Source organism: Anarrhichthys ocellatus, unplaced genomic scaffold (genome assembly GCF_004355925.1).
Source record: "Anarrhichthys ocellatus isolate YVR2014 unplaced genomic scaffold, GSC_Weel_1.0 scaffold77, whole genome shotgun sequence".
Taxonomy (NCBI): domain Eukaryota; kingdom Metazoa; phylum Chordata; class Actinopteri; order Perciformes; family Anarhichadidae; genus Anarrhichthys; species Anarrhichthys ocellatus.
This window is the reverse complement of record NW_022280107.1, coordinates 1,353,360-1,379,031: the sequence shown is the minus strand read 5'-3', so window position 1 is coordinate 1,379,031 and position 25,672 is coordinate 1,353,360. Positions and strand designations below refer to the sequence as shown.

Sequence of the window (25,672 nt, the reverse complement as noted above, 5' to 3'; positions counted from 1 at the left end):
CGAAATCGCCTGAACTCAAGGCTTCAAAATGGCCGTCCACAAACCAATGGGTGACTTCACGATGACTACATCCACTTCTTATGTACAGTCTATGAGACAGCAAGTGCTCGATGTGTGCATTGAATCCATTTATTCCCCGTTATTTACATCTGATCTCCTGGATGTGCTCCCCCCACCCGCTCCACTGGCTCATCAGCCGTTTTGCCCGACTCGCTTTGGGGCATTTTCATTTTTGAAGCGGCCCCGCCTCTGTGTGATCGGGCCCTTAGAAGGAACCACTAAAGATTTATGTCTCAGCCCGGGAGCAGAAAAACGTCTCATACCATTGTTCTGTCATTTCCTGCAGTGCATCCCTTCGCCTGCTGATTCAACAGACTGGCAGCCCTGTTGTGTTTGCATATCTTCTGACAGCGAACAATCTGGACTAGAAAGCAGCTACTTTGACAAAGGAGAGATTCACCTCGGGGCAAACACAAGGGAAGAACCTGCAGTTTGCATGTTTGTCTCGTTCCCATACGTGTTTCAAGGCACACGCAGACATGTGTGGAGCTCGTAGGTCTGCCAATCCTATTCATAGGGCCACACAGCTGTGCAGGGTAATGAGGGGTAGGGATAGGGAGGGATGCCACACAGGACAGCAGGGAGCAGCTTGTTAGCATAGTCCTCCGCCAGAAAAGGTGTTGCAAAGTTTTCGTTGCGGTTTAATTGGATGATCTTGTCAGCGTGTTTGTATTTCTAGGACAAGATGTCAGTGACTTTCAGTCAGCTCTGCAGGCAACGCACTTCTATCTACAGATTAACAATGTGGGCATGAATACGACTCTGTTGCCAACTTGGATAAGGTTTTACAGATTTTTTACGTTTGACACATTTTTCGACTGTTGAAAGTTTTCTGTAAGATCACTGTGAGGAGCTGAAAGTGTAAATGAGAAGTCCAAACTACTTTACCTGTCTCTGATGTTGCACGTGTCGAACTGAAGCTCGTTGTATTTTCCCAGCAATCCTTGCTGAACACGATTGAGATCCATCGGCTGGCCGTTGATGAACATGAGCCGCACACATCCCTGGAAGTCCGGAGTCAGGTTCTGACAGTCCGCTGTGGGACATCCTGGAGGGCGGTGACACATGATGCAGCCTGTTACTGTACGAGCACTGTGAACCTTTCATGCTCTGGTCAATTTAGAGATTTGGGGCCATTTAGTTTTCTTTCAGGCTATTGGAAGGAAAACATACACATTTAGCAGTATATTGTAGACTTCTAGATAATGACGTATTAGCATATTTAAACATAAAAATTCTGAAAACTTGTAATACAGAAAAATACTCATCTTAATGTGAGTGATGAAGTGGTGAAGTTTCATGGTGATATCTGTGAGGTCATGTGTTCACCTGTAGAGTCTCTAAATGTCTGTAATGGAACTAAACGTCTCTTTAAAGGACGTTTCCTCTAAATGAGTTTGTTCTCAGACTCTGATGATAAATCTCCACTTCAGCAGCTCTTACATTCACCAAACTTCACTCTTTCATTCCTCTCTGTGTGCTGAAGGTTAACACAGAGCGGTTTGTTCACACAGCATTCAGACTCATTTATACAACATTTTATTCATAAAAAACATGGCGAAAATGCTTTTTTTATTGCTGTTGACAGTATTGTTATATTTATGGGGTGATACAAAGAGATATCTAAAATTCCCTCTATAAAATCCTTTGACTCTAATATGTCAACACAATGAAACAAGAATTTTAATTCTGGCTTTATCCAATGCTCAGATTGCTGGACTTGAAATGTATGCAAATAAGCATCTATTTAATGAGATAATGCCCAATTTGCATATTTGAACGTACATCTTCAGAAAACCCGTAGTACAAACAATGATTGTCTTATTGTAAGTGATCGACTGAGGAATATTCATGCCGATGTCTGCAGTAAAACATGTTTCACCCTGTTCTCCTGGGAAGTCTCCCCACTATTGCAAACACACTGCGAGAATCCACAAACCTCCAAAGTTGAAGTTGCCTCTGGATTCCAGTTGCTCCCACAGTTCGATGGTGGAGGACGGCTCACTGTCCACGGTCAACGTGATCTGTTGATTGCTCGCGTTGAGACTCACAGAGTGCCACAGACCGTCGTTGACTCGGTGACCTAAACAACAACATCTCGCATTAAGCTTCCGCGAAACGGCGGTTCAACCGTCTGCGGCACAGAAAGAGATATTGTGTTGATTTCCCTGTAGACCTTGAGGCCGGGAGGAATTCTCTCCCACCGCGTTCCGGTTCATGTGAGTGTGATGTAGTCCTATAGTGGTGTAGTGCTTTCAGAGCTGCAGTGCTATCAGGGCAACAACGGCCACAGGACAACATGACAGTGTGTTATTCATTGCACCCGAGTTTGGGATTAGCTCAAGATCCACTTTTAATGTTGTACTAGCTGCCATCAAATCTCCACATTTCCTCACAACACCGTTCTGCAGTGGTGTGCAGCTTCACTGACAGAAGAGACCGTCGCGGAGCTTCAAGCCTCCTCCATCACTCGGAGCCTCAAAACAAGACTCTCTGCCTCCCCCGCTCTGTCACCTGTCAACAGCGTTCTCACTGCATATTTTATCACAGTCGGATGAAAGTTAAATTGTTAATGGAAAGACTACGTCAGCATTTTTTGTGTTAATTAAATGCGCTAACTTCCGAGTGGAAGATTTGCCCTGCTTCAAAACGTTTGGACGATTTGCTGAAAGGGGCAACTTCGGCATTTTTTTAACCTGGACCATGTTTTCTCACATTTCTGTGTCTGAGTGACACGTGGGGACAGCATTGTGTCACGTGACGGTGGAAACGTGAGTGAGAGTTAGAGAGAGGAGAGCTGCTGCTGTCAGAGTTTGTTGTGTTGGAGTACAGAAAGCGTAGCTTAGTTTTATCCAGAAGATTTTCGACGTCGTGGCTGAATATTCGGCTCATTTCCACAATGTGGATGCAACGCAAGATTTCCCAACGAGATTTTACGAAAGAGACTTCACCACGCAAACTCGAGGATCAAGTGAAAGTTAAAGAAAAGGGTTTTATTTATCTGTAGGGTTCTTCCCATAATGTTGTCAGATACCTGTAATAACAATCTGAGCCTGTCAGTGGCAGAAACACGCACACAGTGGACGTACATTGACAGTGAGGTGTTGCCCCCGAGCGATTACATTGCAGCCTGTTTAATGGCAGCTGTCTGCAGCGTTCTCCTTCAGCACTGGACCAATATTAAAACATTTTGTCCCCAGTAGTCACAACAACATGGGAAACATGAAAAATACCTAAGCTACCCTTTAACACAATATTTCCATACCTGGAGGTAAAAATGCATCAAGCTGAAGAACTGTTTGAACCCATTCAGTCTTTAAAATAACCTGATAAAACCCAAAGAGACGAGTAATTGGCCAACTCATCTTGAAATCCGGTCAAATTGACAATGACAGCTCATCTCACGGAGCTGCAGCTTCTGAGAGGAGGGAACGCACACAATGGCAGCAGTGATTGTGAATGGAAATTACCGAGCCATGCCTCCGATGCCGATGTGTTAGTGACGGACTAAATTAGCATCCCGATCGAGCTGCGCTGTGGTTCTGGGAGCATCAGAGGGGACGTGACGGTCACGCAGAGTGCACACTGGGAGTTATTTTTGGTTGGTCTGAAATCAGACCAACCAAAAAAATTGAGAATTTCGCAAATGATCCAATGATGCCTGTCGCTGCCAGAAACCCCTTCATCCCAGAGGACTGTGAGTGCCGTTGGCGTTGCTTTCTCCACACCATTGACTGTTTCATGCTATAAGCAGTGCCGCGAGGGACTGCTGGCGGGTGTCAGCGGGAGTTCCTCTCCCCCAGCCCATATATATATATATATATATATACTGTATATATATGTATATATATCTCATGATCTCTTTGCTGTGCTGCTGCTGGCCAAGCTCCAAGCGTCAAAGTACTATCTAGGACACATATCTGGTGTTTTTTTAAATCGCATCAGTAACCTGTTGCTGAAGAAGAATAAAATATTTGCCTATTCTGTCTGAGATGACAGCTCTGAGGCCCGCCCCCGCCTCCTCCAGGAAATACACAGTTTCATGTGACAGCTTCATGTCATTACTGGGAAAGAAGCTGCAGTGGCCTCAAGTCCTCGACAAGCGCATCTGGCAGTCGATGCAGAGTGTGGTGAATGAAACAGAGGCTCAATTGTGGATGTTGTCGCCCCGTGATAGACACTTGTGTGTCTCCTGGTGTGACTGTGTGACAAACATATAACATTAAGACGGTGCTGTTGCTGCACATCTTTTCTGGGCTGAATCGATTTTGTTTTCCATATCAACGTTCTTGTGCACTTAGCTCCAGTACAGCACTTTATCAAACAGCACCAATTGCATTTATCCTCAAGCTTTTTCTGATGTCTACTTTTCAAACTAGAAAACAACAAACAAACGTGATGTTTCATTAAAAAAACAACAAGAAGAGCGGGGTTTAAATTTAGAAAATTTAAGTTATTCGCAGACACTTTTGCGAGCCCTGCAGCTCAGTTTAATGATCTCACTGAGACACCTCTGCTGCAGTTGACATTGCTGTGAGGTGTGTGATGCTGTTGCACTCTGAGAGGAGGAGTGGTGACAAAAGGTGAGACCTACTATGATATCCACGAACTTGCCTTTCTTTTTAATTAATATCCTGGGTTTTGAGATTCACAATTTCTCTCTTTTTCTCGGTGTGAACAGAGTTCGGAACGCGCATTGTTGCAGGTGAAAAAAGAAAGATAGTGCTGCACATTACCGAAGCTCCGAGCGGCAGCGACAGGTGCCTCTTTTAACTTAAAATATCCGTAGCCCTGCACAGCACGCTGTTTACTGACCCAGCTGATCTGTATGCACCGCAGGAACAATACGCATTTACCAGCAGTGAGTCCACTTTTCTCTGCCTGGATCTCACTGCTCGGTTATGATTCAGCACATCCATCACAAGGAAGATTTCCAGCTGCTCCAAGTAGCATGCACCCTACTTTGGGACCCTAATGAAATTAAGGAACGTTACCCCCCGTGTCTGTGGTTAATGCAGCACATTCACTCTGGATAAATCTGCGTTTTAATCACATTTACTGGCTACATCCGAGGGCTTATCTCTCTCAGCACGCTTAAAATGTTGCAGACCTCTGTGCCGAGGAGCTGGTTGAGCCCCCTAAATTTGTAACCGAGATGCTATCAGAGCTTTTGCTCGATAATAATTTCAGCGCTGACCTCCAAAAAAATCCACCCAAGGTGGAAGAAAACAAACAAACAAGGAATCCTGGTGAAAATAAATGGATTGATAAATAGATAAATACCCCAAATTACTGAGAAGTCAATTCCTACATGTCAAACTAACATCACACTCTTCACTGTGCGAAATTAATTTGCAGTGAATAGTTTCCTTACACGTTGTTATTACAAATAGGAGGCGGGCGCCAGGTCACACTCCTCGTGTGCTGCTGCTCGGAGGCTGTTCGTCCCCCGTGCAGATTGGTAATTAAATACAGCTTGAGGTAAATTATATAAAAGGAAATATTGTCTCTTGGCTGAGGTTGTCTTCTCATCTATATTTCCCTGCAGCCCACCATCTGCTGAAAGTCTGGCTTCCCCAAACAATCACGGTTATCTGTGTTGTATTTGTTAAGCAATCCCGTACAGAGGATTGAATGATTTTTCCTCTCCAAGAAAATTAAGTTTTTTTTTTTTTTTTTAGTTTATTGAGGACAAAGGTGTTAAAAAGTAAGTCAGATGAAATTACTTGCGCAAGCCAACGTATTCGGTCTCCACTTTGTGGATTAGTGCAGCACTGTCTTTCTTCATACCCTCCTCTCATTTGTTTGTGCATACTCGATTCCTTTCCTCAACTGCTCTCCTCCTCGCGAGGAGTCCGAGGAGTCGAGGCGACAGGCAGAGGCATCCTTAGCTCGGTGTCGTCATTTTAAAGCAACGTCACCGAGAACAACGAACAGCTGCATCAGATGTTCGCTGTTTTTTTTACACGTCAGAGGTGGCAAAAAGACATCCGCTCTCCTCAAGATGCATTTCAGGATTTTAGGAGTCCTTCAAGATGGAGCTATGAGATCGATGTCAGGGTCACGGGCAGGAGGACAGAGGAGATAGGACACCAGGAGACCAGGAGGCAGAAAATAGAGAGGTGAGAAGAGCGTTCTGTCTCAGTGGAGTGACGCACACAGACAAGCAGCCAGGTGAAGGAAACAAAGTCGGTGGTTCACTTAAAGGGGCCCTGTGGAATTTTCCGGTAAACAAACAAAAGGTATGTTTTACCCACTAACACCTATAGTGTGTATCCTGCAGCTCTAAGAAGCATATTGAGTGTATTTCCTTCATCATAAAACATTTCCAAATTATATTTTAAATCCAGCATTGTTAGCATCCGTGTTCACTAGCTTGCAGTCTTCTACTTTCCTATCTCTGCTGGCTCTTTGCAGCAGATCAAAGCAACCGGTTTAGTAGTGAGGAACCGTCGGCAGGACTGTATATCGCATCACCCTCGTGACACGCCACACAAAGAGAACGGGGGAGCCACGTATAAACTGCTCCATAGCGCTACGGAGCAAAAAATGACTGAAAACCTTTAAGCCAAATGAGAATTGCCGCCGAATGAATCTGCAGACCAGCCGAGTTCAGGTTTACATTCATGTCTGACCAAAATGTCACTACTTCATCATTTTATCCAGTGTGTGGTCGAAGGGGTTTTGAGACCCCTTGATTGACACCTCAGACCCCCTGAGAGCCTCAATAGCAACATTCCGGGGGTCTCTGAAATCACAAGACAATTATTTGTGACTTGCAATTGTCACTAAAATGTCTTTTTAATAGCTTACTAATGTCCAGCATTGAAAACCGTGACCCCTGACTGCCACCGGGGGGGTTTTGCACACTGATTTTAAGCACTTTAGAGAGACATTTGTGTGATATTGTCATCATTAGCATTTTAATTCTTGAATTATGGCCAAAAATGAGTCTTGTGAAGTCACAGTGACCTTTGACCACCACATTTGAATCAGTTCATCCTTGAGGCCAAGTGGATTTTTGAGACAAATGTGATGAAAATCTCCCCAGGACAATCCGATAACATAATGCGGACAGCCCTAAAACATAAAGTACACCCATTCATATTTCAAACATGCGGTTCCAAAAGTGAACTGATCTTTGGAGATTATCAAATCCACTTACCGGTAATCATACTTATATATTCACAACGATTCTAGAGAGAAGCTTGTGAAGTCCTGCGGTCCTCACCAAATTCAAAGCATATTTCCACGTGTGCTTTCCTGTGAACTCACCGGCAGAGACTTCTGATTTGGCCCGTCCCGAGCCGCGGAGGGTCAGCTGCAGCCGGCTGCTGTTGATCTGCAGCTCCAGCCTGTGGGGCTCCGGGTTCAGCTGCACGGAGAGCAGCAGCCCGTCCGGGTTCCACGTCCTGAACTGTAAGCGGACGGAGAAGCCCCCCGTGGCAGACGCCGCCGACGGAAGTGACAGGAAGCTGCTGCTGGAGCTCAGGAAGGTGCAGGCCACCAGCTGGGGCGGCGAGCACGAGAAGGTCACGTTGCCCTGGAGGACGAGAAAACCCAAAGGACACGGATTCACACGGATCTTCCGCTGCATGCTGGAGCAAGTTAGTCTCACGGGAGGCTCGTTGTGACATGTCTGGAAATAAATGTCTTGTTGATAGAAACAACAAAAGGGAACAGATGGTTTAAATAAAGAATCATGAGCGAAACCCCACCCAAACTAATTAAATGTAACCTTCAAGCTATTCAATTATCCGTCATCAATTGTCAATTTATCATCATTCATAATAATGATCCAAAAGGGCTGCCACATTTTGTTGTGTACGTGAAAACATTATGATTAAAGGAAGTTTGACACTTAAGAGAAATATTCTTATTTGTTTTCCTTGTCGAGAGATAAGAAGAGAAGGTCAACACCACCCTCATTTCTGTCCATTACGTAGCCTCACAGCACCTCTGAAGCTCGCTGGCATGTTTTATCTCAAACAAAATATAAGCTTTTAGTGAGCTTCAGAGGTGCTGGTAGGACTGCTTTTACATTTGTACACACGAGGCAACCTGTAGGCTCTGAATGAGACGCAGCAAGCTTTCAAGTCCGAAACTCCTCAGAGCAACGGAGGGAGTCTGAAGAGCGAGAACGTCTTCTAAGGGCGGGAGGGAGTGGGGGGGGTTGATGGGCCAAACAAACAGGACTTTCACCCAGGAGGCCGCAGTTCTTGTCCCGTGTGAAACCAAAAGTTCAGATTTAAAAAAAGAGGCTGTGTTCATCAAGTGAGCAAATGCATGGACGTGTGAGTGCGCGTGCATCAAAGGGAGCTAAGCCATGGATTTGTCTCCAAAGGCCGTTAATGGAGTGAAGAAATCTTTCCCATTACAAATGATATTTTTCTGTCCCGCCCAGCAGAGAGGAGGATATCCGTTCATATGCTGCAAACCCGGGCAAGCAGATTATGTTGTCTGAACCTAACTGCAACCGTTTAACGTTAATAACACACAAGGCTGTCCCAAAGGCTTCTGCCCAAGCAAAGTATCTTTAGCAGGGATGACAAGAGCCAGGCTAGCCATTTCCCCCCAGTTTCCAGTCCTTATGCTAAGCTAGGATAGCTCGGATGTTTGCCATCCAGATATGAAAGTGGATATGAAATAGTATCGATCTTCAAACTCTGAGCAACAAAAGGGAACAACAGTATTTCTCAAGATGTTGAACTATTCGTATGGAGCCAATCAAAGCGTTGACAAACTCATTTTAAACATTTGTTCTCGTTGTTTGGCACTTCCTTGTAAATTAAAGAGTTAAATAAAGATAAATTTTCCTCGCGTGTTTTTCTGAGGTTGTCTAAACTCTAAAGTAAGCAGAAATGTGGAAAAGCCTGGATCCAAGCTGAACCCATGGCATTTATTTGCTCCAAACCAACATGGTCGAACCTCCAAGACAAAAACAAACATTACAGTTTACATTTCAGCATAATTCTGAGCAGTGCAGAGGTTGTGTTAGGTACGTTCAAACACAGACCGGCGGTGTCTGCTAAGGTCAGAGTCCCATTAGTCCCGTTGCCTGCAGGGCAGCACACAGCAATCACAGCTCTTTGACTCTCAATGTGATTCTCTCCCATCAACCTCAGGGAGATAGTCCCATTGAAATTCCATTACAGCTGCCATCATGACAGCCTCGCTGCTTCTGTTGTCAGCGAAGGCCTTTTAACGCAGCAATCAGACTTTAAAGGCAGAGGGTGTCTGAGATGAGATGTGGCGTGTGGATCTTTGGCCGACCTCTCTGATTTGTGTAGTGGTGGTGGTGGGGGGGTGATTCAAACAAATCCATTGACACACTTGGACTTAATGACATTGTAGTTAGGATCACAATGGATGTCATGATTGTTTTTACCGTTATTCTCTCCTTCCAGGTTCTGACCAGAATGCCTGAAGAGAAAAATGTGACGCAGCAAGGAGAAATAGTCCGTCCGCCATTTTAGTCCAGAGAGAAATATCTTAATTGCTATCGGACTGCCATGACACCTTTTACAGACATTCATGGTCCCCAGAGGATGTATCCTAATGACTTTGGTGATCTGCTGACTATTCCTCTCGCACCACCATGAGGTTAACATCTGTGGCTTTGAGTTCAACATCTGAACAATTAGGTGTAACGATACCAGAACTTTCTGGTAATACCAAGGTAAGAAACAAAAAACCAAACAATAAATCCCATGTACTTTAACGTACACTCCTTTATTAATGGTTGCATAATGTTATTATTAATAATCCCTAATAATCCGCCTCAAATTGCTGCTAACAGTTAACTAGCTCTCAATAATCATGCTTTAACTTTATTACCTTCATATATATATATATATATACACACACACACACACACACAGGAACATACATACAGTCAGACCTCTGCATTTAACCCATACTGAGCATTTAGAGGCAGTGGGCTGCTGTCTCGGAGAGAAACTTGAGGTTCAGATTTCCGCTCATGGACACGCAGGAGACGAGGAACAAACCGCCAACCTCGAGGTTAGAAAGGCGACGCGCTCTACCCACTGCATAGATTAGCGAGATTAGAGTAGTACAGCGATGAATGCTTCTGAAATAATCGACAGGGCATTTACACAAAGCCACAGCTCAATAGCTGCATTTAAATATGTTCCTGCATACTGTCATACTTTTTTATATAATTCTCAACGTTTTTATATCATATATATCAGCCACTGCCCGGAGAGAGACGACCTCTTGAGTTAATGGAACAAACCCCCCCCTCCCTGTCATACAGGAGACGTATATGAACGTCAGACAGCCGCCTCTCGTCGTCAACCTTTGCAGAGACTCCAGTCTGCACTGTCGCTCTACTCACTTTACCACTAAACCATAGAATCACACTGAGTATGCAATATATATGTAAATTGATATATATGTTGTATATATGTGCTCTTGTGCACATTCTGTTTCTTCTTCCCTCTCTTTACATACGCCATCAAATCGGTTTCCATCACTACCACAGAGACTGTTGTGTAAGATGCCTTTCAAATGGAGAAGTGGCGCCTCACACCTCGGAGCTCTTGAAAGCAGTAATTGTATTTCCTAGACGGGAAGCGCGAGGACGACACTGAGCTCAAGGATGGACTCAACCTGGATCTACACGTGGAAAGCTGAAGATTTCAGAGTATTCATCTTTGTCAGCAGTGGAGCTGACCAACAGGTCGACGTTGACTTAGTAAAAATAAATCGTCAAATTAGATAATCTAGAAACAAAATCACTATTAAAATAATGGTACATTTTATTCCACTACATTCATGTGTAATTACTAGATGCCTTAATGTTTTACCTGCTAAATGTACATATTGGTACATTCCGTGCGGTATAACAATCACATTTAAGTGTGTTCTTGTAAAAAAAAAAAAAGAATATTGTCCGACATATTGTTCACAGATTTTCAAGAACTAAAATATTGATATTTACAAGACAGAACTTGGCAGATAATATCTGACACATTTCACAGTACTTTTAGTACAGCACTGAACTCCATGCCACTCACCACGCTGTGTATCTGTGGCTTGCGTCTCTTCGCCAGGTCGATGACGTTGATCCCGTTGTAGTAGAGGTTTTCCATGCAGCCGTGGAAGTTCTTCCTCAGAAAGGTGCCCGGTTTACCAGGCAGCGGGATGCCTCCGAAACTCAGCTTTGATGAAAGGGAATGAGAAAGCGGCGGCGGAGCTCTTAGCATTAGATGCAGAAATCGATCCAATAGAAACAAGTACAACATTCTTGTATTCATGCTATATTCATAAAAGGGAATATTTACATAATATGAATTTCACCTTCTGTTCTGTATTTTACTGTATGTTAAAACCATCACAGTCTCAAAATACATGCTCACACACATTCTCACTAGTTGCACAGCTGAGTCAGTGATTCAGCGAGTGAGAGAACAACACCCACTCACTGGATCCAAACATACACTGCAGAGCCACTGTTATGCATACAGTATTCTGTTCATGGTGTGGCGCATGTTGTTTAGTTCCACCTAAGGGAAATCTTAATGCCACAGCAGTTTGGGAAAGAAGTTTTCCTTTATTCACCTTGACAATGCCCCCCGTGCACAGAGAGCGGTCCGTAAAGAAAAAGGTTTTTACCGATTTTGGAGTGGAGGAACTTGGCTGGCCTACACAGAACCTATTACACCTTTGGGATGAAGTGGGACTTGTGACTGTGAGCCAGACCTCATCATCACCCAACATCAGTGTTGGACCTCGCTAATGCTCTTGTGGCTGAATGGAAGAAAATCCCTGCAGCCAGGTTCCAAAATCCTTTTGAAAGCCGTCCCAGAAGAATTGAGGCGGCAGATTAATGTCCTTTTTCTAACGGCTGTCGAGTGTGCTCCCACAGCTGGTCAATCCAGGAGTAAGTATGCATGTTGTACTTCAACACCGGCTGGAACTGTGCAAATTCAAACTGCATCTTTGAAGGTGATTTTATAAGGATTACACCCTTAGCTTTCCATTCTCATGCGGATTAAAATAACTGCGGCAGAATTAATATGAATCATTCTTAGTCATTTTTTAAACAATGGGTTCTTGATTTTAGAATGAGGCAGAAAAAAATCAGCAGGCTTCTGATTCCAGCCGGCAATCGTCTGTCGCAACAATATTTGATCAGCTCAAATCTCTACAAACAAAGCAGGTGTGTGCAGAATCTGTCGACAGGATTCTGGTATCGGAAGCACTCTGGTTTCCATTTGTAGTCCGAATAGTATAGACCAAACATTTCCCAGCAGGTATGGTTGAATGCAGGTGAACAGTCCGTGTGGAGAGTAAGAGAGGATCTGGGAACCTTTCGGCTATCGCCTGATGATGATTTAACTTCTTATGGTTTAAAATCTGCTTGTAAACTGGCTCCTTGTGAAACAATCCGGTTGCACACATCGTCTCTCAACTCCAACTCCAGTCACTGACAACTAGCAGCACACGGAAGAAGAAGTCTTGGCCCAGATATCCGCTGGCTAAACCAGAAAAACCAAGAAATACAGCCTCTTGCCCCCAGGAGATTATTACGAATCCCTTCACCCGAACCCATCTCACTCTTCATGCCTAAACCTGACCAGTCCACCCAACGACAGAAAAGAGTCTGTGCAGCCTGGCAGTCTGTTATTCCTTTGAGACAATAAAAATAACTCACCTCTGCAACATTTCTCTCTTTTCTATCGTTCATAACAGAGACGTCATTTCCAAACATGCCGTTTCCCGAGTGCGTACAGTGAGTACACAGACTCTGTTTACTGAGGTACTCCAAGGCTCCTTACTAACTCCACTGTGCTCATCACTGTGTTATTAATGATAGGGTTGTCTGGACCTCACTGGATGAATTCGTCACGAGTTATATTCAGGTTTACAAAGCTGTTTTGTAATTGAATGATCCCGTGGACTCACCTCGTAGTCCACCTCCAGTGAGTGTCCCTCCCCTTTGGTGTGGAAGTGCTGCGTGTGGGAGTCAACTGTGAGGTTGACCTGCTTGTTGAAGCGCTCTATGTGAACGGAGTGCCACTGCTGGTCATCCAGCAGGCTACCCACGGTGACGGCAACGCGGCCGCTGCTGAACCTCAGCCTGCTGTCGTCTGCAGAAGCACAAAGGAAACAGCAAGGAACGCAGTGAGCAGCTTTACAATGCATTGATATAGAGTTAGCTATAGCTCAACCATTTGCTGGTTTAAACTGTTCAACTGTGCACATTTTCTAATTATCTCTTTTTCATCTTGTTGTGATTGAAATGCATTTGCTTGGAAAACAGCAATCTGACTTAAAGATAGATCTTTTGGCCTGACAAATTCAGCAATTTGAAGACATATCTTTAGTCTTTGTATTGTTGTGTCACTAGAACTGAGGTGAGATGTAAGTATACCACCTCATTGCTGTAATACCTCTCAGTCCTGACTGTGAGACGAAATGCTTGTGGAAATAAAAAGCGATAGATTTTTCGAGAGGGAGAGGCTCAGAGAGCGCGGTTCACCTAAGTTGAGGTAGAGGTCCAATCTTCCGCGGTGCAGCTCCAGGGTGATGTAATCTCCTCTCTGCCCCTCTCCGTGCAGCAGCACACCCTCGGCCTGATGGCTCTTGAAGCGCAGAGAGATCACGTCCTTCACCGTCGACATGGACTTCTGGTTGAACCGATACAGCAAGGAGCTTCTGCCGTCAAAGTCTGCGACATACGATTCTAAAGGAGAACCACAGCACCTCGTGAATCAGTATTGCAAACTGTACTTCCAATAAATGATACAAATAAATGTTCTACGAGATTTAAAATGTGCTCTACTCGGTAACACTTTCTATGATGCCCAGGTCTATAATGCATTACAAACATCTGCTTTTAGAACGGTATAATTGTAGTTATAAGTACTCATGAATATGTATTTAATAAACATTTACAAATTAATGTTTTTTTTTTCATTTTCTGAGAATAATTTGAACAAATTGAAAAGCATTTTTTAATGACTTACATACTCAAGTGTCATGATTCTTGATTCATTTTTTATGCAAGAATCATAGTGTATATTAATAATGCATTATAATATTTTAATAATGCATTATAATCACTATTATTATAATTATAATGAGTGTTTGTAATATACAGTATTATAATCAGCGTCGGAAATACACGAGGGCAAAGGGCAAATCTGCCCCTAAGAAATATCATTTTGCCCCTGATATCACTAGGAGAGGGGCAAAAGATGCCCCCGAACTTTCTAAACGAATAAATAAATGTGCGCTTCTTCATCAGACCTGTGACTGCGAGACTGCGGTCAACTCAGCAGACACTCACATGTTAGTGCACCTTTATGCTGACATTCACGGTAAACTCGTTCAAACGGCGCAGATCGGGAGCGAGCGAAGGACTTTGAAAGCTACCGGAAAGATTAACGTGAGACAACATCCGGTTTCTTCAGACGAACATCCGGTTTTCAGAATAAGATGCCAACAAAGTATACATATTGCATAATGGCAATTAGATTAAATGAATTATATTCACATTAAGTGTAAAACATGCTGCCTGCATCTCCTGAGTTAAAGGTAAAATACACCTAAATTGTGCGTAAAGTGTCTTTATTCTTTGATTTGAGGGTTGCTAATGAATAATACCTGACTGACAGTCAATTAAGATATTTTACTAAGTAAAAACTCTGAACTGAATTTGTACCTTCAAATGGCACATTTTTTAAATTTTTAAGGTGCTATAAAAATGTTTTTCTCAAAAATTCCACACAATGACTAATGCATAAGTTCAGGACAAAAATGGGTAATATCACAATATTTGAGGCGCTACAAAAATATTTTTTCTCAATAATTCCATACAATGACTGATGTATATGTAATCAAGGCATCGTTGACTTAATTGTTAATAGTTGTTTAAAACATTTAATAATAACAATAAATAACCACAAAGAAATAAGAATAAAATTGAGTATGATTGTCTGTTTTATGTTTGTTTTTTGTTAAGAAAATCTAAGAAAACACTTTGAATCTGTAGACTACTGCCTAATAGTCTTATTATTGCCATTTGATGACAATTGCTCATATACTGTAAGCCTAAATAAGTATATTTATTATTTTGAACAAAGGTTAAATGTTATTTCACAAGTTTCAAAAAGTGCTGCCAATTTTTTGAAAATGCCCCTGGATTTCAGTCAGTGGGGGCAAAAGTTGCCCCCAAAAAAATATGTAAATGTCCTACCCTGTTTATAATGCATTATATACATAGAAAGTGTCACCCACAATTCTTTTAAATGTTGTTACCATCCAGTCACTGTCTGGAAAATTGCTCTCATAATTTAGTCTGCATTGATTTATGAGCGGAATGCAATCAGAACGGGCCACTTCATTTTCCAAATGATCTGCCAAACATTCATTTTACTATTAACTGTTAATTACTAAATGACATGCATGTTAAAACACAAGACAACCCCGAATGGATAATAACAAATGAGTAGTGTGTCATTAAGAGGAGTGTGTTCAGAGTCTCATCTCAAATGAGATGGAGTCTTTTTTTGGGGAGTGGGGGGCGGGGGGGGGGAATTGATCGCATTGACGCGAGCTACAAGATTTAGTGTCGGTAGTAAAGATTCTCTGGGGATCGATATCCGCCCGTCCCCCAGAGACATGACGTTTAATCTAAGGCTTAGCATACCCACTGGCTGCAATGTATTAAATGAAATGAATTTGGACACCACAATAATCCATCCAGCCTCAGCAGCATCGGAGCAATCAAACAATTAAAAATGTGTTTAAGTAGCAGAAGCCCAGTATTTTTAAAAGTGGAGTAAAAGCCGAACAACAGATATTTTACAGGAGACGTGCAGCTCAATCTAAAGAAAGGAAATAAAAGAGTATTGGACCCAAACTTGTCATCATAATGAGAAGCTCTCTTTACACTCTCCCTGTGTCACTCTCATCATTCATGTACAATTGATTTCAGGGAGTCCCAGAGAACAGATCTGAGATCGGCGGCGTTGCCGGTGTCACCTCTATATAATCCTGCTTCAGAGACACACTCCTGCATGCACACTCCTGCATACACACTCCTGCATACATTATCCCGCAGCAGAAAGAGCCGCGCGGCAATGTGACCTTTCTCGGGTCTGCCGACGGCAGATTAGCGGTTTCTGTAACATAAGACATCCATCAGTTGTATTGTGAATCATTCTATATTTTCAGCGGTTTATGAGCAGACGCATGAATCCACAAAATATATAGACTAATGGAGGAGCAGGGAGTACGAGAGGCAGCTTGGGTTGTATACCTGCTGCTTATTGGACATGCATACGCCGTGTGTGGTGATTATGGTGGGATATTCTCACAGTGTTTCCCAGCACATTGATCCAGCGGCTCATCTAGTTAGTGCTGCCTCCCCATGTGTGGGAGAGGTGTCAGTGGATCCTCATTACATGTGTTTTAAAGCATTGTTCAGCATATAAATGTTACTGTGTGTCACAGACTTCCAGTTTGTTTTAGCATCTCATTACGATTACATGGACAGAATTATTTTAATGTAATCTTTTATGTTTATATCTTTTCAGACAATAATTGTCTTCAAAAATTCATTATCTTTGTTATTGTTGTTCTCTATTGTTGTTTATGATTGTGTCCACTCTCAAACATTTACCCAGTTTTCTGTGAGCAGGGTTTTGTCCTTGTGTTTTTCCTATTGTCAGTTTCCTGTGCGTGCTGTGTGTTCCTGTAGCCGTGCCCTGCATTTCTTCCCTCGTACACCTGTTTAGTGTCTAGACTCGTCAGCCTTTTTGTTGCCAGTCCTCGTGGTCTTGTTATAGCATTTCCTCCGTCATTCCAGTTCCCTGCCCACTCCAGCTGTGCAGCGGCTCGTGATTAGCAGCACGGGTGTCCATACCTGTCTGTTGTTTGAGTTCTTTGTCAGTTTGTCTTTAGTTGAAGCTGCCTCGGTGCTCCTTGTGACCGGCCTGCCTGAGTTTCCTGGTACCTCTACGTTGTGTTCCTTTGAGAGTAAATAGTTTCTGTCTCCTGCCTGTTGCTGTCTCTGCATTTGGATCCACCTGTCTGCTTCAAACGATGACAATGTTCCCAGAAATGGCACATGCCAGCTACCATATATATTGATTACTTGTTCTATCTGGCGTGTGCTTCAGCACTTGAAGCTAGGCAGTGTGTGTTACACTTAGTACTTATTTTGTCATTTTTATCAAGTATTGATTTGATACTAGTGTGTTAAAAACAAAAAAAGTGATCCAGACATAATTCCCTATCACATATATTGTAAATTGTTGTGACAAAAATCTCCCTCAAACAACTATTTTTCACTAGAAACTACATTTTTACAATATTGCATTTAAACACATCCTCACAACATTGTAATTCACTGTTGCCCAACTCACTGAAGACAGCTTGAGCGCATCATAATGGAACTCAATGCAACCTCCGTTAACGTTAGCCGTTAGCTCAGTTATTTAGCCAAGCAGCACTGTGCTGCCCACCGGCTACTAACAGCTAACAGCTAACGCTAAGTAGCTCTCCTGAGTATTTAAACAAGGATTTGTGGTGCACAAGAGTGTTTGGCCACAGGTGTGTTGTAGTAGTTTGCACATGCTCAGTAACGATTAAGCAGGATGCATGTATCGGGGAGCAAGGGACAAGTGTTGTTGCTGTTCCTGTGTAGCATAAATGATAAAGTATATAATAATGACTCATACTCACCGATACCCAATCCAGCATTTTAGGCTAAATCTGAAGTATGATACTAATTAGCATCTAATTTGTAAATGTGCGTGACGTGGGACACCTTCTTCTGTCGTGGCCAAGAGCAATGATTCAGTGATACGACTCCCAAGTAAAAACTCATATTATCCTGAGATATTAAGTATTCAATTTGTGTTTTTTTACAATCAAATTGGTCAATTCTGAATACAAACAACATTTCATATCATGAGACAAAGAGATAAGTCATTATAGTTTGGGTGTTAATCGGCCCGCGAGCATGAGTGAGAGCATTAACAACATCAGAATCAGAACAAGCAAAGTAATGACCTGAGCTGCGTCGGGCATGTTTCTACCTTATCTGGCTCCACTCTGTGTTTTTGTAGGTCATCGGGGTTCAATTACAAATCATTCCGTATTTTGCTGCAATATTCATCAAGAAAATGAGCCCCGCTCAACTCTTTGTTGTACTTGTTGCTGGGTGGTGATCATCCCCCTGTATATATGTTTCAGACCCGGCCTGTCGGCTTCTTGATTAGTCATGTCGCTGCTGTCTGGAGTATCAAACAGCGTGTTAAAAGTAAGTGAAGAGAAAATGGCTCCCTCATTACTCTCCATCAAGAGAGAGTAGCTGCAGGTGCATAAATGAAGGAATCCTTCTAGGTGGTGTAAAGCACAGAGGATTTTTTTTTTTGATGTGTCGACTGAGTGCTTTCAGAGTGTGTTACTCACTGTAGGAGCAGCCGTACACCTCCACTCTGAGGCCCATCCAGCCGCTGGGGTTCCAGTCGAGAGGGACGAAGCGCAGGAAACGCGTTCTCACCGGGTGGGACAGCTTGTTCTGGACAACGGCCTCCGAATTCACATTCCCGACAAATCTCTGCAGGAAAACAGAGCGACAAAGATTGATCGTGGTTGTGACCGAAGGCTCCGCCAAGAAACGGGAAAATGACCTCCGATCCAAAGTGAATAGTAATATTTTTACCAGTCTGTTGATTTAGCTGAATACTTGAAATATCAGCACAGTAAAAAAAAAATCTAAAATCCTCAAATAGCACAGACAACAACCAAATGCTGACACGGCGAGGCCAAGAGCAATGTCCTCTTCCTATCCTTGAACATACTATTTGATGTAAAGTGATGAGAATCATCGTGTGGTGTGGAAATATGAGATGAGATGTGGTGAGAAATATGAGAATATCGGTTGAAGCAGATTCCACGCGAGCAGGAGGAAAATTCCCCACCGAGGCAGCCGGGGGGCAATAACGGCTCTCGTATTGTGTTTTCTCCCTGCAGAGCTAAACAAACCTCTGAGTACAATTGTGAGATGTCATTCTTCTTTTTTCTCTTCCAACCCCTCCTCAACTCTCTCTCTCTGCCCCACACAAAGCCAGGGGACATAAACAAAGAGGAGAGAGAGTGAAAGATGGGTTAACAAAATGACCTCTCCTCTCAAATGACTGATTACCAGCGTCTTCATAACTGATAGTAGGCAGGTGACGTATCAGATCAATAAGGGCTCCCACTATAAAGAAACAGAAATATATATCATTGACAGCAGAGCTCCAGGCTTCCGTGGACAGTTCAACACATTCAGACGATGCCAATAATTCAGCTTTCCGCAACAGCAGAGACACAATTACCAGCGGCACACACGACTGTCCGTTGCCTGCAGAGCGCCGCGAAGCAGAAGCATCATTAAATGCAACGGGATGCTGCTACTTGGTAGATAATCAAGGCGACAGCGCGACTGTTGGGGCTGTTATTGTGATTTATGCCACCGCTTCCCCCGTTTTGAGCGGAGGCTAGTGGCTGAATCGCAACACGCGTGTGAGCCGAGGCTTATTTACACATGCACAGTTATTCACGTCCGCACAGGAGGGATGAACAAATGGCGCTCGGTTTTATACGTTCGGTCAAAGCAGATGTATTACTTTACCACTAAAAACTGCTTTTAGAGCAAAATAAATATATGGGAACCTATTGGCCTTGAAAAAAACAAAACAAGCCACACATATTCATGGCGCTTTTTCTTATTCACGTTTTCCAAATGCTTTCAATCAAAATAAAATGAAATGTGGCCATCAGTGTGTTTTAGGGGGAGAAGGGGATCAAGCTGATGAAAGCATGCTGCTGTGCTTGTGACACAGAGCTGTGAGCGTGGCCTCGTTATTTCCAGGCTTTGTGTGAGACACGCTGCAGTGGAAGAATATTTGATTGTTCCGCATTCAAAATCTAAAGCCTTTCTGAATGTGGTTGATCTTCTTCATTGGGACTGTGTGGTTTGAAGTGATTTGACTGGCAGTGCTGGAAACATAAGCACGTGAGACATGGCATGACATCATCTTTTTTCCCCAGTGGAGCCCTGCCCATCATGAACCAGCGTCTACAAAGAACAGAAATACTAACATAATAGTTTAAATAACCAAAACCAGTTGGCAGAAAAGAAAGTGTGTTCATTTAGGATGCCATTGCAAAATGAAGGTAGTTGTTTAGTGCATAGTACATGGGGGGGGGGGGCCTGGGCCCACCACCTCACATAGGAGCAAGACACACAGACCGTATAGTTGTTTAGCCTCATCTGCATCTTTCTGTGGTTTGTTTTGTTCTTTTATGGTTATTTTTGTTTGTGGTTTGTGGTTGTTCTCTTTGTGTCTATTTGCAGTTTTTATGCATCTTTTAGTAGTATTATTTGAGTCTCTTTGTAGTCGTTACGCATCTCGCTGTGGTTTTGTGTCTCTTTGTAGTTTTTTGGTGTTTCTTTTTATTCTTTGGTATTTTATTGTGATTTTTGTCTGTGGTCATTTTGCCCCTTTTTTTAGTCTATGTGTCTCTTTGTGTTTATCTCTGTGTAGTTGTTTTGCATCTCTTTGTAGTTGTTTTGCATCTCTTTGTAGTTGTTTTGCATCTCTTTGTAGTTGTTTTGCATCTCTGTGTAGTTGTTTTGCATCTCTTTGTAGTTGTTTTGCATCTCTGTGTAGTTGTTTTGGTCTTTTTGTAGTTTTCTTATGTCTATTTGTAGTCATTTTATGTTTATCTGAGGTCATCTCTGAGTCTCTTCCTGGTTGGTATGTTTTATCTTTGAGTGTCATGTTGCACATGTTGGACCCCTCGGCCTGTGCTCGGTAGGCCCGTTCAACTATCCAACCATGTCAGTTTGGTTTATTGCTTGTGAAACTGCACTCCTTCTTATTTGTGTTACAATCATTAACCCCGTCTTTCCACTCAACTCCCAGCTGAATATCTGAAAAATCTAATGAACCAAACAAACTCTGATGAAGGCTGCACTGCAGTGATTCTAGCTGTTCATTATCCAACAACACTTACACACGTCAGCGTGAGTCATTAGTATTCCAGAGTGATACCAGTACAAGAACACCACTGAGGCTGTCCCGAGTATGACGTTTGTTTTTGTTTCCTCTCTGGGAAAAAAAAAATTGCAACGGAACATCCTGTGTGTTTCAGCCGGGAGATGAAGCAAAGCCCTCGGGGCGGAGAAGCTTTTCCAGAGGTCGGTCCTTATGCACATAAACAACCCCGCCGTGACTTCATTATTTCTGTTCATGCATCTGTCACTGTGGAACAGTCTCCCTCCCCATTCATTAAGACTCTTTACTCTTCCTCTCCGGTGATGAGCTCCCTCGTGTCACTTTTCCTTTGTGTTGCATGCAGCACAGATGCATACGTTTATTTTAATCAATTCACTGGGGGATGAATCCTGCTGCCGGCGTTGAATACAGTATGTTACAAAAGGTCACTGGCCAGTTAAACAGCCTCAGGGAACAACATGGTGAGCGAGCTAGAAGTATGTGACCTTGCAATGAAAATGCTAGAGCAATCCCTGACCTCCCGTCTGCCGGCCAGACGTCCTCTGACCAGGACCAACAAGCCTTGTATGTCTTCTTTTTATTAGCAAGTAGCAGAGGATATGCTTTCTGTTTTTGTTACATTTCGGGTTTAGGTTTGATTAAGATATCTTGGTTTAAGTTTTGTCAAGAGACTACAGCCAAACTAGCAGCCCTGTGAGGCTGCACACTGACGCCCTGAGAGCAAAGTCCCAGTGAAACGGAAGTTAAAGCGACACGTTTTTTCCTTTCATCTCCCACTCGTCCTCCTGATGTAACAACAGGTGAGGGAGGTGTGTGTGTGTGTGTGTGGAGCCAGCTGTCCTCTGTAGCTCCGTATTACGCTAAACTCCAAGAAAAAGCCCACTTGTTAGCAGTCCAATCCAATCCAAAGAACTTCATTTAAATCCCCTTTATAACTGTACACCGCTCAATTGTTCTGTTTCACTGTGTGAATAAGTCAAAGTACAGAAGACAAAGGTGCTCTAACGTCCGTTTTACAGCGACTTTAGCGTCAGCATGGCGGGCGCTGTCCAGGGTGCTGATTCTGGAGCCGTCCTGGGTATTCCCCAGTGGGCTCAATGCTGATCCTGCTGGTGAGGAGTAATGGTGAATAGTTTGCCTTGATCAGCCGCATTAGTTGCCTCACCTTTAAATCTCACAATATACATATATATACACATATATACATTTTGTTGTTCCAGAGGGGTATTTAGTTTAATTCAAATGTATTTTCCTTGTCCATTCTAGTAGCTTTTTTTGTTTCTGTGTTGGCTTCAGCAACATAATATATTAGGTTTTTGACGTTTGAAGTTACTCGTAAGTGTGTCGTGTACACTCCGGCTCTGTTCAGCAACATTGCAGGCACCTTGTTCACAATGGCAAGGTTAACATGACGATGTGTACTGTCGGAGGTATAAGTTTGACCTTGAACATCTCAGGGTGCTTTCACACCCAACCTGTTTGTTTAGGTGAAACAGTCTCTCTGGTTAGTTGGGCTGGTGTGAAAGCTGTCAATTGAACCCTGTTGTGGAGCAAACAACCAAAACGGAGACGGCTCGAAAAGGTGGGTCTCGCTTCCGAGCAGACTGGTGCGGTTTGTTTGTGAGAGAACAAATGAACCAACCACAGGATTTTATGAGAGCAGATACGTGATTTTAGCACGATTTCAAAAGCTTATCTACTCATAAATCCATTTGCTGATTTTGAAATCTGTTCAGGAAGCGATCTTATAATAGATCTGTCTAGGGCTGTTTATATAACCTGTTTATGCAAATCAACACGTTTGGACGTCAGTGTTGGTATTTTCCCATGGATCAAAAGCTCTGAGAACTGCTGTGCTTGTATTTGACTCTGTGTACTAAAATGCAACAAAGTATAATTCTTTCCCTCAGTGCAGACCAGATGAAAGCAACTACAGGAGTGAAAGCAGCCTTATCGCAGGGTGTTAGCATGCTAACATTTGCTAGTTTGAACTAGACACAAAATGCAGCTGAGGCTTATGGGCATTTGGTGCTGGAAGTTTTAGAGAAACTTAAATTATTGCTGTGATGACATCACAACAATCGCCAACGTCAGAGGGATTCTTCCTCTGGGGACCTTGAACATCCGTACACAATGTCACGGCGATCCACCCAACTGTTAAGATGTTTAACTCAAAACCACAGATGTGAACCGCTCGGTGAAAACTCCAATTCAACCACCAATTTAATACACATAATGACCAAATGATTGTTTGAATTTCCTTTGTGATCGTGCTGTAAAATATTCCAAGCGCAGTCATGATACAAGACACAATTACGCAGATAAAATCATCAGTCATGCAGACCCATTTTAATCCTTGTTAGATTCCCATCTACCTGAACAGCTAACAAGCATGGAAATGAATGTGCAAATTCTTCCTCCCTCACGGACAAGAATTTGTTTCACACGTTTATTCACAGCCGCATTAAAAATAGATTTTCTGAAAAAGGTTTTTCAAGGATAATGAAGGTAATCTGGAACCCCCTGCTAGAACACATTCCTCTTCCCACCTATGAATATTTGCAAAGAGCATCCCGCCCACTCGCCACGGAGCGGATTGTTAATATTTTACAGGGAATTAAGTTAAAGCGGGATTTAAAACGGGTGCTCTGCCATTTCTAAAGAGTTAACTTTAAAAGTACCATGGAGCAAAAACAAAACAGACGTTGATGAGCTGATAAAAGACCACATTTCACCTCCTAATTGTTTCCACAGACATGAGTTATTTCCACTGATCTTCTCTCCCCTGGCTCTCGCTAATTGGGTTATTATCAGCTTGTCGAGTAGAAACATCATGTTGTTTCACGCGTTCCTCTTGTACTTTATAAGGCTCTGCTCCCACAGACAGGAGGCTGTTTGCAGGAACAGACAGTTTAAGACGTGTTAAAGCCTTCATGGGATTTCATTTGCATTCAGTTTTTACTTGTTTTTGAGTGTTTGAACTCAAGAGTGAAGATGACCTTTGAACACTTCGATGCAGAGCAAGATATGTCCATAGATACGGTTCAGTTTACCATAATATTTAATATTATATATTAAATGTCCTCAGAGGATGGCTGTTATTGATTTTGGTAACTCAGATTTCTTTTCTAGAGCGGTGGAAGTTACCCACAAATCTGATTTGATATCTACATAGAATTATACTATATATATATATATATATATACTTAACCATACTGGTTAAGCTATGGCTCAGGGTCTGTTTGTTCCGTACCTTCATCCCCATTTTTTTGGTTTTTTTTAACAGAGCTCATTTTTCCGCGGAGCTCATTTGGCTCACCGTTAGTTAAGAATGGCTGAGAGCTAGCAGTCATATCAGCAGCTGCTGCTCTCTCATTAGTCCCTCTCAGTTCAGTGTCTGGCAGTGAGCCGTTACCTTGGAGCTTCACTTGTTCAAATGCCAGACGGATGTGAGTAAGTCTCAGCCAAAGGTCTCGGTGAACGCTGTAGTTAGTCAGCTTGAGTGTGAGTTTCAGAATAAGAGAGATTTCGGACTAATTGGCTGACATTCATCCTGCACTATATAAATCATACGATAAATCCAAGTTCACATGAGCACCACAGATGAGACGGGGGGGCTTAAATCGTCTTTGTGAGCGTGCATTAAGCACACATCAGTCGATATAAAGCTCCGTCACGCCTGGTCTTAATGCTTGACAGGTTTTGGAGGACGACGCGTGTTTTGACTGGTGTTATACACTGCTGAGTGCTATATTCATTTCAACATGTGAAACTCTTACAGCCCTCTCTCTTCTCTCTCTCTCACGGGTCACTTCCAAAAGGTTACAGCTGCAGGTCACGTTGATATTATCTATACACAAAGTCCTCATTTCCCTTCTCATGAATAACCACACGAGGAACACATGAAGCAAATGTCTCAGTGAACTTCACAAATTAATCTCTGGTTAAATATCGAAATATGACAAAAAAATGTTTTAGCCAGATGGTACATGAAATCTGGTCTGAGGCATTAGCAGACTAAGCTGCTGCTTAAGGCCCCCGGCCCATCAGGGGCCCGCGTTATGCTCTGCTCAGGATTTAAGTGTTGTGCTGTTTGTTGTCATATTTTAAGCATCCATAACAACGGAGGGAATGTATTTGTTGAAGCGATTTCTGTTGAAGACTAAGAAGTTTTCTGAAAAAGCATTGTGGTTTTATGAGGTGTGGACATTTTTGTCAACGCTGAGATGCATTGCGATGCAGACGTGGATCTTCTTGCATCGATGCATTGACAGAAGAGTTTGGTTTCATTTCAGCTCAGTGTGAGGCTTGTTTGCTCGAGTATTGCTGTCATATACTGTCACGATTGTTTCTCTCCTCTGTCTCTCCTCTGTTCTCTGTTCTCTGTGTTTCACCGGGGGCGGAGCTTAAACACACACCGTGAGCTCAGAGCAGAGAGACGACATTCAACAACAACGCTAGGCAGGAAAAAAGAGGTGCTTTCAAGCTGAGATTCAAACATAGTGTTGTTCTGTTGGGAGATGCAGTGACTTAAACCAAGTGAGAGTAGAAGAGCGATGAGT

General features: G+C 42.9%; 1 protein-coding gene across 1 annotated transcript in view; it reads right to left on the bottom strand.

Annotated features, from left to right (window-relative positions):
* Window positions 1-25,672, bottom strand: part of LOC116398032 (contactin-associated protein-like 5) — an 85,412-nt gene that overhangs the window by 37,862 nt on the left and 21,878 nt on the right. The window contains exons 4-10 of the mRNA XM_031874014.1: window positions 18,514-18,661; window positions 13,571-13,774; window positions 12,994-13,178; window positions 11,103-11,246; window positions 7,336-7,603; window positions 2,000-2,143; window positions 949-1,108 (exon numbers count right to left, since the gene is read on the bottom strand). Of these exons, the coding sequence (XP_031729874.1) occupies window positions 949-1,108; window positions 2,000-2,143; window positions 7,336-7,603; window positions 11,103-11,246; window positions 12,994-13,178; window positions 13,571-13,774; window positions 18,514-18,661 (1,253 nt within the window). The remainder of the gene's footprint in view (window positions 1-948; window positions 1,109-1,999; window positions 2,144-7,335; window positions 7,604-11,102; window positions 11,247-12,993; window positions 13,179-13,570; window positions 13,775-18,513; window positions 18,662-25,672) is intronic.